The sequence below is a fragment of the Phaenicophaeus curvirostris genome, chromosome 16, assembly GCF_032191515.1.
Source record: "Phaenicophaeus curvirostris isolate KB17595 chromosome 16, BPBGC_Pcur_1.0, whole genome shotgun sequence".
NCBI lineage: Eukaryota > Metazoa > Chordata > Aves > Cuculiformes > Cuculidae > Phaenicophaeus > Phaenicophaeus curvirostris.
This window is the reverse complement of record NC_091407.1, coordinates 2793533-2805528: the sequence shown is the minus strand read 5'-3', so window position 1 is coordinate 2805528 and position 11996 is coordinate 2793533. Positions and strand designations below refer to the sequence as shown.

At 40.1% G+C, this 11996-nt stretch overlaps 2 protein-coding genes across 2 annotated transcripts in view; one reads left to right on the top strand and one right to left on the bottom strand.

Annotated features, from left to right (window-relative positions):
• Window positions 1–3936, top strand: part of CCZ1 (CCZ1 homolog, vacuolar protein trafficking and biogenesis associated) — a 189154-nt gene extending 185218 nt beyond the window's left edge. Inside the window, exon 14 of the mRNA XM_069869855.1 lies at window positions 3927–3936. The gene's annotated coding sequence lies outside the window, so the exon portion shown is untranslated. The remainder of the gene's footprint in view (window positions 1–3926) is intronic.
• OTOA (otoancorin) overlaps window positions 2611–11996 on the bottom strand; it is a 38452-nt gene continuing 29066 nt past the window's right edge. The window contains exons 24-30 of the mRNA XM_069869858.1: window positions 10544–10699; window positions 9836–9978; window positions 9297–9433; window positions 8247–8344; window positions 6114–6306; window positions 4891–4980; window positions 2611–4317 (exon numbers count right to left, since the gene is read on the bottom strand). Of these exons, the coding sequence (XP_069725959.1) occupies window positions 4913–4980; window positions 6114–6306; window positions 8247–8344; window positions 9297–9433; window positions 9836–9978; window positions 10544–10699 (795 nt within the window). The 3' untranslated portion in view covers window positions 2611–4317; window positions 4891–4912. The remainder of the gene's footprint in view (window positions 4318–4890; window positions 4981–6113; window positions 6307–8246; window positions 8345–9296; window positions 9434–9835; window positions 9979–10543; window positions 10700–11996) is intronic.

Here is an 11996-nt window from a genome sequence, read left to right as displayed (position 1 = left end):
AACCAGGTTGGAAGAGACCCACCGGATCATCGAGTCCAACCATCCCCATCAAACACTAACCCATGTCCCTCAGCACCTCGTCCACCCGTGCCTTAAACCCCTCCAGGGAAGGGGACTCAACCCCCTCCCTGGGCAGCCTCTGCCAGGGACCAATGACCCTTTCTGTGAAGAATTTTTTTCCTAATGTCAAGAAGGTTAGAAATGGCTTGAAAATTTATGAAAAGATCCTAACCACAGTCTTGCGTTTTCTTCTTTAAACTGTATCATAAACATGGAACATTTTAAAGGGCTTACACATTCCCTGGAAGAAGAAATCAACTCAATAGGAGGTACTAATCAGTTACCTTTTTTAATAAGAACTCACAGTGTGATAAACAAATTTACTTATTTTCAGAGATTAGGAATCAAAGCCCATCCTCTTAAATCACCGTGTTTACAAGTACAGCAATACAACTACTTGACAAGCTCCATGGCATCTCTCATCTCACACTTACCATGCCCTAAGAGGCTACATGTTACGTTTGAAAAGTTTAATAGGTTTGAACTCTAATAGACTAATTATTCTAACAGATGCTGAATAACTTTCAGCATCAAATAACGTTTGATGTTAATTCCCAGGGAGTTGCCTCTTGAAGGATACATTAAGGACCCAAGCCCAGTACCTGGAGAATTTGTACTGGAGACGACGGCGTTTGCCAGAACTTGCCACAAAACAGACTGAAATAGCGAGGGAGAACGTGCAGCTACCCAAGCACAACCTCTGTGGCTGCACACAATATACGAGTGTAACAATGAGGGCTGAAAAGTACCATTTATGTCTTGGAGCACGGACTGAACTAGCCAATTAGCTGCTTGACACAGGCTTGATTGAAATATGTACATTTAATATGTTAGATGTAAACACTTCTAAAAGGATGAATACTGAAATAAAAGTAGCTAATAAAAACACTGACAGATGCATAAGTGGAATGTATTTTAATAGATACATTAAAGGCAGAGAGCTGACATCCCTTCTCTCTCAACTCTTTCCTTGGTTCATGCAGGATATATTCAAAACTTGTTTGTGATCTAAGCTGTTTTCTGAAATCTGATTAAATATTGAAACACATCAGGCCTCAGTTAAAGATGACCTAGGGCAGCTTTAGTTCGTGCTTCAAACCAACACATGATTTTAACTATAGCAATGGCTGTTCTTTGACAAATCAATATGGTTCTTTTCTATTCAATCGTTTAAAATTCTTGGGGAAAGCAGTACCAAAAAATTTTATCCTGCTGTATTTATGACAGATCAGTATTTTCCACTATTTTCATATTTCTCCTCTAGGAATTTACTCCTAGCCCCTCTCCTTTTCTCCTTGTCTCCCAAAAAGAAAATAGTGAGATGCCTTTTAATATTTGTAAGGCTAATTAATACCAGCTTAAAACATTAGAAGATAAATGTTATGCTGTTGCTGGCAAAGCATTAAGTCCAGCAATCACAACTCCTCCATTTAATACAACCCGAGTGACTATACATTGCAGCGAGCTCTGAACACGCCTTGTGTTCCTGCATCATGAGGGCAAGAAAATCCCCTTATTAATCTGGATTGGAAATGCAGCCTGATGCTGAACAGGAAGGGACAGGAAGAAACAGATGGACATTGCTTGCTACTCATAGCACAAATATTCTTATACATTTCTTTACTATCTATTTCTAGGTACAATTAAAGAACCAGATGTGCATTTTGATAAAACTATTCCGTGGTACAAAACTGCTACAGGTTCTGATTGCATACGCAGGGCGTATGAGCTAGTCTCATAATTTCTGTTTAGGGAATGAGTAGATACCATTTTTTTTTAAAGCGCTACCTTTAGAGCTTTGCACTGATAGGCGCTGGTTAGCTCTGATGTGACAGATTGAGATCACTGGGAGTCAAACATTCCATGTACTGCACAAAGTCTGACACCAGCCATAATGCCAGCTTTACAGCAACACTTTTGCTGGGGTAGTTTCTTCTTATCTTCAGGGATTTCAAGATACCACATACATGGCATTTCCTTAGAACCAGGTGGTAGAGATATTTTCTCAACTAGTGATCCAGAACCAGAAACCTCTTTCTTTTTTTTAAAAACACAATTCTGAGTGTAAAGGTGTCACACACTGAAATAAGCCAACAAAGTATTTCCTCCTGCCCGTTAACCCCGTGAGAATCCTACATCCAACCAAACGAATTAAATGCAATTCTTCCTCGTACGTACTGCTGGACAGGACTACTTGTCACATGGTTTGCAACGCCCCGAAGAGCCAAGCCTACACCAGAGCTCTGTCAGGCTGCCAGCAGTCGGATGTATATCCTGCAGGATGTACGGCACTGCCTAGCAACCATCACAGCAGCCACCAGTGGAGAGGAGAGCTGCAATTCTCACAATATGCAGATAAAAAAATTATTGTCATTATATATATTCAACAGCAGATTTATGCATTAATCTGATTTAAAAAAAAATTATTGAATATATATGTTAGAACTGAAAGAATACAAGAAAAATTAAGCTTGAGTGTCAAATGTTACCCACACCTACCACAAGCAGCAACATTTCTCTAAGGACCAAAGAAATCTTTATACAACGTTTCTCTGTAGTATATCCTTCCCCAGAATCATGATGGTGTGAAAAGAGAGGGACTGGGAGACATTTTTCCCATTAATGCATCCCAGCGAAAGTCATCGTGTGCATTTTGTGTGCAATGTATGTGCACACAGGGGACAGATCTGCGTGACGAGCAGTGTCCTGTGACATGGATGCTTACATTAAAGGGTTCCATGGTTTGTTTCAAAGTAGTAAAATGCAAAGTGCACATGTTTCAGTTTTCTCTTAGCAATGGAAATGTGCCAGTTTTTGAATGGATAGTTGATTGCATACATGGAGAGCAGATTTCACACCATGCATGCAGGCGCTCTCCATCTCTTTGTCTCCTTTTCCCATCTATTCTCCCCACAGAAATTCAGTTTCAACCGTTTTCAAGAAGGTACCTCATAAATCAGTTTTTGTAGAATGGTTTTTTTCATCAGTGACCTTTACAAGAGGTACATTGGCAAAACTAAAATTGCTTTTCTACAATACTTGCCATCCAAGATGCTCACACCATCTTACGAACAAAATAGGATTTGTAACCTCACCGTGAAATGAGTAGAACACTAAGTGCATGCTCCACACCTACCCTTCCTACACTACTCTTGTCAGAAATGGATACGTCTTTGACCAAATGTAAATGCAATGCCAAAGTTATTAACATAATTATGAATTTAATAAAATAAATAAATAATCAAGGAGTTCAGCTGTTTAGAAGTACTTGTGCTTGAAAGAAATTACTGAGCAGATGGTTCAAAACAAAGAAGTCACTCCTGCTCCAATTAAAGGCTAAACTCTGACTCACATAATTTCAGACGGAATCACTCCCAGGTACATTGACAGAAGATGATAATTTTCAGCTTGTTTGGATTTTTGAAGCTCTTGGTATGGCTACGTCACGTATCTGACTTGAACAGCTGAGCTGGAAATGCTGACTGTCTTCTTGACTATGAAAATATTCTCCTGCATCTTCACTGAAATGCACACAGAATTCAAGTCAGGCAATTTCTAGAAATCAAGCAACCTTTTAGTACTTTCACATCTAAATGAGGCAGAACTTTTGAATGTGAAAAAACAGATAAATCTTTATAATGTATTTGATTCATTGAAGCTTTTTTTTTTTTTTGTTTAGCAGGCATTTGCATTATTTGCTGGGATTGATAAAGAACATGTCACCTTTTATCTGAGCAGGATCTGAGCAAGCAGCCCAGAGATAAAGTTGTTTTATTGCAACAGCAGTAACTTTTAGTATTGTTTCTACTACATCGTGCAGAAGGATAGCCTCTGTCTGGAGGAATGTACACATGAAGTATAAGGAGAAAATCCAACAGATGGATAAAATAATTTGACCGAATTCACCAACACAAAAATCACTGGCTACAACGCATCAGCCTCCAAGAAAGAGTCACCTGCTGCCTGTCCCCTAGGTCATTCAGGCTCCTCCCTAACACGTAAGAATATCTGTCAGTGGTTTTCTCATGAGACAGATAAGCTATTTCCAGTTTTGACATTTGTCTGAAGTGTTTGGAGGGATCCTGTGTTACTTGTTAATGGTGAAGGTAGGGACAGGGGCTACTTCACATCGTGACAGCAGGTGAAGTCGTCGCTTTTAAATTAACCATATTGCGCTCAGGCGTCTCAGAGCATCTTGATGCTACTATTCAGGTTGCAACTTTTTATCTCTAGCATCTCCTTTTAAGCTCTGGGACACTGAAAATCAAGAAGTAAAGAAAAATATTAAGTCTTCTGACATACCTTGGTTTGAAGTCTTAAAGACTAAGTAGAACACTTAAGCATTTTGTTTGATTAATTGGAATTTACACCTTAAGCCCACCAGTGCTCTCGTTAAATTTTATCCTGTCAAAATCATAAAAGCCACTGAAAGTTAATGGCAACATTCTTTTAATTGGAGATTATCAAAGCGGATGTGTAATAAAATCTTATCAATGGACTGGAACAGGCTAAATACAGATTAATACCAACAACATGTTCCAAATAATGCAGTAGTAGATTGGTGTTACATGGAATTTTAAATATACTTTTGTTAAGGTTGGCTTTACAGTGAAGATAAAGTGCTTTCCTCTTGATTAGATTCTAAGATAGTCTAGCAGAGGCACAAGACACCTTTGTAACACAGAAAAATTATTCAGAAATTGTTATCTCTGTATTCAGAGAAGGAAGGGGGTCCCACAGTCCTTCACCTGAGCGGTTGCGGCTGCTCAGCCATCACTGTTACAGGTGAATCATAGAATAAAGCTACCTCTTACGGAGAAAATAACTTACCTCAGGCTTAACTACCATGGATTCAGAAAGGCAGGTGCAGCATAAACACAGAACAGAACCAGACGCTGAAGTCACGCACACAGGGAGCACCTGAAAATCACAAAGCATCGTGTCTTAGTGTCACAATACAGTTCAGGTCTGGCACAGTCTTATCTGTGCCACCCCAAAGTGGTGCAACATTTCCAACATGTGAATCCAAACTACACTCAGCTGCTCAAGAGATGAGAGCAGTCCGAGTGGTCACTTCCAGGGTGACATCTGCAGCTCTGAAGAGAAGCATTTCACAGGGCTGGTACTCACTAGAGACAGGAACAACGAATGAGAAACTCAAGAACTCTTTACCCAGGAAACTTCTCCCTTTGGCTTATCTACAGAGGAACAGGTCACGCACGTGAGGGAGGTGGGCTGAGAGCAAGGCTCAGGTGCTTCTAGAAAGCTCTTTTCCAATTCCAGTGTGAATTCATAGCAATTTAGTTCCCTTAACTCTTGTTTTAGCACCTCAACATCTCCAACAGCTTATGTCTCACAGGTGCCACTGGAAAGAACAATATTTACTGTCTGATAGGGATAAGTTCTCAGCATTGGCTTGACCATGTGCTAACTCTCATTCATTGCAAAACGTCCATTAACATACTTGCCTGCTATAAATTGCAATATGGAGAAGCAAAATGTTAAACCACTGAAGCATAAGTACTAATAAGCTTTAGTTCCAAATAGGATGGAAAGAGCAGGAAAAGCTGTTCAAGGGGTCCTATAGTTTGCATAAAGATGCTCTCCACCTCAGTGCTACCTCCTGTCCTACTTGTTGCTCTGCAAACAGGGTTCTGCTGCAGATAAAGGTTATCATCTGAAGGTCCAGAGATGGAGAGCTCTGCTTTAGGCAAAGAATATGGGGAAGGAGGAAAGGAAAAAGCTCACTGTTTTGGACTAAATTTTAAACAAGCTAGTGCTTAGCATAGTGTAACACTACTAGCAGCTAATGCTATCTGACAATCGTCCCTCATCACCTCTTTTTGCGGGTAAATCCAACAACATCCTTGCTGTTTGTCTTGGCCAGGCACATGATTTGAAGCACGACTTCAAAAAGTTGTTAGAAAATTGACTGTAACCCACCTTCAAAATTACAAAATAATTCTAATTCTGGCGGATGCCGCAAGACTGCAGACACCACCGGTGTGCGAGTGTCATCCTGCTCCAGGCAGGAAAAGGGAGTGACTACTCACCACTTAGAGCTGGGGTTTGGAGCGCTGGAGCAGTGCTTGCACTGTTCTCTATCTCTGAGGTGATTGTCTTGGCTCCGTCCAGCGCCAGCTGGAGGCTCTGGAGCTGCAACGTGTTCAGATGCTCACGCTGTGACCTGGTAACCACAGCAGCATTTTCAGGGCCCAGGTTTGCTATTTGTTCCGGGGACAATGCCTGGGAGGAATAAAAGCCAGAAAAATTGGTTTGGGCTGTCAATTACATAAGGCAGGTAAGGAATCAGAAGTCAGCACTGTGTTGCATTTGGCATGAGGGGAAGTAACCTTCAACACTGTCTTCCTACAAAAGAGCCCAATATAGCTTAACAATCCTCAGCATTCATTTACTTCACTGACCACTCACCTATCTTTCACCCTTCCCTTTGCTTCGGGGATCTGATAGCTTGAGAAGCTTTCTATGCCAACACTGTCCTGGACATTTCTTCAATATATTGGTAGAGTTTAATTCTCCTGCCACCACTTCTCTGACTTGTTCAAAGACCAATGACATTGTGCACCCTCTTGTGTTCTCATTTATTTCCTCTTACATCTGCTCCCAAGCAACCTCACTTAAACCTATGTTTGGCCTTTGATTAGAGTCAGCACTAAAGCAATGAGATAAAAAATAATACGCTTTAATCTCATTATTCAATTTTCTCTTTTAGATCGTAAACCTTCCAAGTTTGGTCATATTAAAACTTGTGTTTAAAAACGAAACATGGTAATCATACTCTTATGGTAATTATCTTATATCGCACAGCAATTAACCAGTTTGTAAAGCCTGCATGTATTGGGCGTGCTGGATTGCTTTGATTCTAGTTAACATTCTGCAGTCACAAGAATTTCAGCCCTCCTACACAACAAGCCTTCTTTGCTCCAACAATTCCGCATCCAGGTTCTACTTTAGAAAGACAAATTTCCCTTCCAAGTAAGTCAGACAACGGAGCAAACCCTCCCTGACTTTTCATTATCTACCAAACAGTGTACTCTTTTAAACTGAATAAACTCAACGTAAATGCCTACAGGTCCAGAAATTTTGAATTGAGCATCTTCTGAACTCAAGCCCATAATAAAGTGTAATTTTTCATAAATGAAAATCCGAATATTGTATACAGCCATGAAATGAAGTTATGCAAAACCCATGTAAAAACAAAATCTGCTTTGACTCTTTCAAATACAGAGAACTCTTCCGAGTAGGTGCCCTGTTATTTATATATTTTATTTATTTATATATATTGTTAGGAATGATAGTAATGATACTAGAAAATGGTGCAGGCACCATTTTCTAGTATCATTACTATCATTCCTAACAAAAACGCATGCTACTTGAGAGAAATTCTACAAGATGCCATGGATCTTCAGTTTTGCCTGGTTTTCAAAGAAATAGTTTCACTGAGGACATTTCAAGCTTATCTAAACTGTCAGTAGGACTGTGCAGAACAGTGAGCGTTCAAGGAGTTTTTCTCTTTTATGGAAGCTGACACAGTTAACTATCTTTTTAGCTCATCTGTCCATAAGTACATTGCTTGCGCGCAAGAGACCAGCCTAGGCAGAATATTAATCTTGTCACTAAGTCAAATAAAGTCTGGGGCAATGATCTCAAGATCCATGTTCTAATTTCTGGTCTGCGTTCGGAACTGCAGTAATTAAATGTAATTCCTTTCTGATCCGTATCTGCCTGTACAATCTGTTTTTCAGAGCTAACTCAGGAGACCGTTGCCAGGTTTTAGGGTAACAAAAACGCTCTTACATAGTCAGCAGAGAAATTCTAGCTATGGTAGCATCCTTGCAAATGTTAAGAGAGAAGAAAAGTCAGATCTGAATACAGTGCTGGAAGAGAGTCCATTCCCTGCTTTCTGATCTTAGATCTTTGCTTTTTCCTTGGGACAAATTCTGAAGAATAAATACAGCTTGTCTGGCATAATTTATGGGAATCACAAACACAAATCGTATAGATGAAAGTTAATGTTTCAGATCCTTGACTGACTCTCACTTAACAGACCATAAAAAAATTCTTTCTGAAACCCCAAACCAAAGGATAAATCAGTGCTGCAGTTTATTTATACTAGAGTAAGAACAACAGAAAATTGGTTACTTCTTCAATAATTGAGCTCTTACTTGGAAAATTTCAGGAGGTATATGTCTTATTGCTATTGGCTGGAAATATGGCATCAAATTTTTATCAAAAGCTTTTAATTCATCTTCATTCAAACCACCTAAAAAATTACAACAGGAAGAGAACTCAGTTAATATTCTTTTTATTAGGTTTATTTTTAGGCTAATACAAATTTTAAGCATTTATACAAAATATCCAGTAAATTATTTACATGGTGCATTATGGAGAGAGATACTGGTTCTTTTTTTGGTTTGTATCTTTCATTATATTTCAGCGTTACAAATCATCTGATGGAATGTACTCTACCTGAGTTACTTTAGCTTGGAAAAGAGACAAAAGAGACAACGATAAAAATCAATAAAGTCAAAGCAGCATTATTAGGGAATGCTTGTTCACAGCCACTTCTGATGCAAGATCAGGGAGAGCAGGAATGCAATGGGAGTTACTGAGCTACTTCTTCATCCATTAGGTATTTACAGTGTGGAATCACTGCCGCAGGCACTGGGGATGCTAAAGTTTATGAGAGTTCAATATGCAATTAAACAATCGCAGGGAAAAATACACATGAACAAAATTGCATTTGAGCTCTGGCTCGGGAAGTCTCCGAGGCTGAGAGAGCCCTCTGGAGAAGCACCTCTGCAGGCTAGCCCTGCTCTTTTATTCCTCCCTGCACAGCCCACTCTTTCCAGCGTTGGAGGCTGGATGCTTGGTCAGCTAGAGCACTGCTCTGACCCAACACAGCCACTCTTGTAGCAGGATCCTTCACAAACAGAGAGTGGGTCTGAAATTCTCATTGGTTTGGGTCTCCTTGATTTACCCTTTCCAGCTCAGGGCCCAACTGACTGCAGCAGATTCAGAGAAACTTATAGAGAATACTACAACCTTTCCTTAGTGCTAGTGAAACTGCTGGGTGTCCATCCCTGCAGGTGACTCTTCTCTGGAAGAAATGTCTTTTTCCAGTCTAGAAAAATGCACTGCTACGTGGACCTGTCTCTTAATGCTTAATAACAATACTTCAGAACCATCACCAGCTGGAGTCTGAATTTTGTTACCTGCTATGGTACCAATCTCCTGTAAAATAGAGCGGTTCCAGCTGGTAGGAGAACCAAACACAGACTCTGTCATCTTCTTAAACTGCCTCAGAACAGGGGTGCTACAAAACAACCGGCCAATTCTTGCAATAGCAGCACTGCAAAAGGTAACGAGGTTAACGTCACACGCTGCAATAACACGCAATATTAAATATCCCCAGAATATACTTAGTTTGCTGCAAGAAGACTGTAAACCCATTTTCAAGTTAAAATATATGTACAGAAATTGCATACATATCTTTAGTGCTTAGAGGAAAAACCTGGGTTTCTCCATGGAATATGTAAATGGTGGGATATAAATGGAGGGGAAACCTAAAATAGAATATATTTTAAAAAACAAGCGTATGCCTCCTATAACAGTTACTGCCTTTCTAAAAGCATTTGAAATGTTAAAAATGTGTCCTTTAGGCTCTGGAAATCGTGAAGGAAAACAAAACGCACAATACATTTTATCGATAAGAGATACTAATAAATATTTCATTAAGTATTAAATACAGTACCTGAATTCAGCAGTCCTTATGGACAGGATTTCCGTGGAGTCCAAAGCGCACAGAATAGCTCCTAATCCAACTAAATCAAAGCTTTTTAATGTACTGATCGTCTGGCCAGAGTCTTCTAGAAAACCTTGCAAAATAGATCTTGCCTACAAAAGCAGTAAGATATTACGCATGAACGAAGTAAATATAATTGGAGAGTCAGAAGCTTGCTGCCAACTGCACATACAAATAAAAGCTTTTTATTACAAAAGACCCAACGACATAACTAGAAGTTATCCAAGGAAAGGAAGATGAGAGGAGCATATCAGCTAGTAGCTTAGGCTTCTAGGGCAACGGGTGCTGGAGCTGGGGGGCACACTGCCTCTTCAGTGATCACCCTTAGTTAGGAAGGGCTAACGTCTCCTGGCATTTGTGTTTGTTCTGGGGCCAGTGTGAGAGGAGCTGCTGACCTCGTTCTCCTACTTTGTGGGCAAGTGCTAAAGAAGACACTCATCATTACCTCAACTAATACCGACTGATGTCTCTTGGCCATCGCAGGGAAGCCAGCAGCCAAGGAGCCATCAGTGCTGACCTACCTGTCCACTTTCACTCGGCTCACAGCTGCAGAAAAGCAGCAGGGAGCAGTGTGAATCGCTGTATCTGTTTCCTAGGCACTTCCAGGAATTCAGTTCCAGAGCTTTTCATCAGGAATACATTCAATAACATACTTACCTGGGTAAAAGTCCATCCTGTTTGCTGACTAAGTACAGAAATGGTGTCAATCGAATGCAAATCCAGCTCTTCAATTTCATTTTCAGTGAGTGCCAGAGCAATGCGGCCCAGAGAAACAATGTGGTAACTCCTCCAGTCTGGCAGGGAACCCCAAACCTTTAGAAGAGATTCATTAATGTAGAGTGTTGTTAGATCATTACGAATCTTTCTCTATATCCACTGTTCTCAAACCCCTTGGTTTTAAAATACCCTAAGTATGCCTCTCGGCACGCAAAAGGCAGAGGTTTGGTTTTGTGAAGGCCTTTGAGGTTCTACACTATTAATGGTTACTTTATCTAAAAAAGCTGCAACGTGTATAGCTTGAGCTTGTTGGTAAATCAGTGTGGGAACTGCAAGAAGCTTTGCTGTGGGAGCAAGTACTACTTACAACAATAAAAACATGATCCTGTGCTGAGATCCACAGTGTTTTGCTGCTAGTGCAAAAGCAGCATCTACGTTACCCAAGCTTCTACACCAGCTGCAACTGCTCCAGGGAAGTGACTTTAACTTGCTTTTGTGACCAGTCATTCTGGCTCAGTCATTGACAAGGAAAGCAGAAATCATAGAATCATAGAATCACCAGGTTGGAAGAGACCCACTGGATCATCGAGTCCAACCATTCCTATCAAACACTAACCCATGTCCCTTAGCACCTCGTCCACCCGTCCCTTAAACACCTCCAGGGAAGGTGAATCAACCACCTCCCTGGTTCAAAATAAAGAATCGAGAAATGCAGACAAATAGCCAATTCCTAAAGGTCCGATTTCTAGTTGGTGTGTATACAATACTAAATTAATAAAAATCTCTGTAAAAACAAAGAAATAAGCATGGGCTTTTCTATAGCAGTACCATTGTGTTTAAACTGACAAGTTCCACTGCTTTTAACCTTATCTGCGATACAGTTGGAGCGATTCAAAAACTGCCACAGATAAGCCCCAAGAAAATTTCGATTTTAGGAAAAGGTCTTAATTCTCTAGCTTAAGAGATACACGAAACACATGCAGTTAAAAACGTCGTGTATCTATTTCCTGATGTAGGTCATAAACTACAGAATTTTAAGTCCTTCATAAATAGTATTATCCAACAGTGTCGGATAAATCTCAGGCATAACGATATAAATAACAAAACACGTGAGACTGAAACACTCCTTTGTCCTCATTCACCTAGAGACTACAGATCCATACATCTGCTACCACTGCAGGGCTTGGAGACCTTCCACTTACAAGTGAGCTAAGCTCCTTACTTTCATTAAGACACAATCTGATAACTAGACTTTTTGAATTAGTTTGGGACCATGAGTAGTACGCAGTTTGTTTTAGGGAAAATCAATCAATTTGAGAGAAATTCAAGTTGGCTTAATCAAACCTTTAATCAAAGATGCCCTTTAGTTAATAACGTAACAGCATTTTATGCA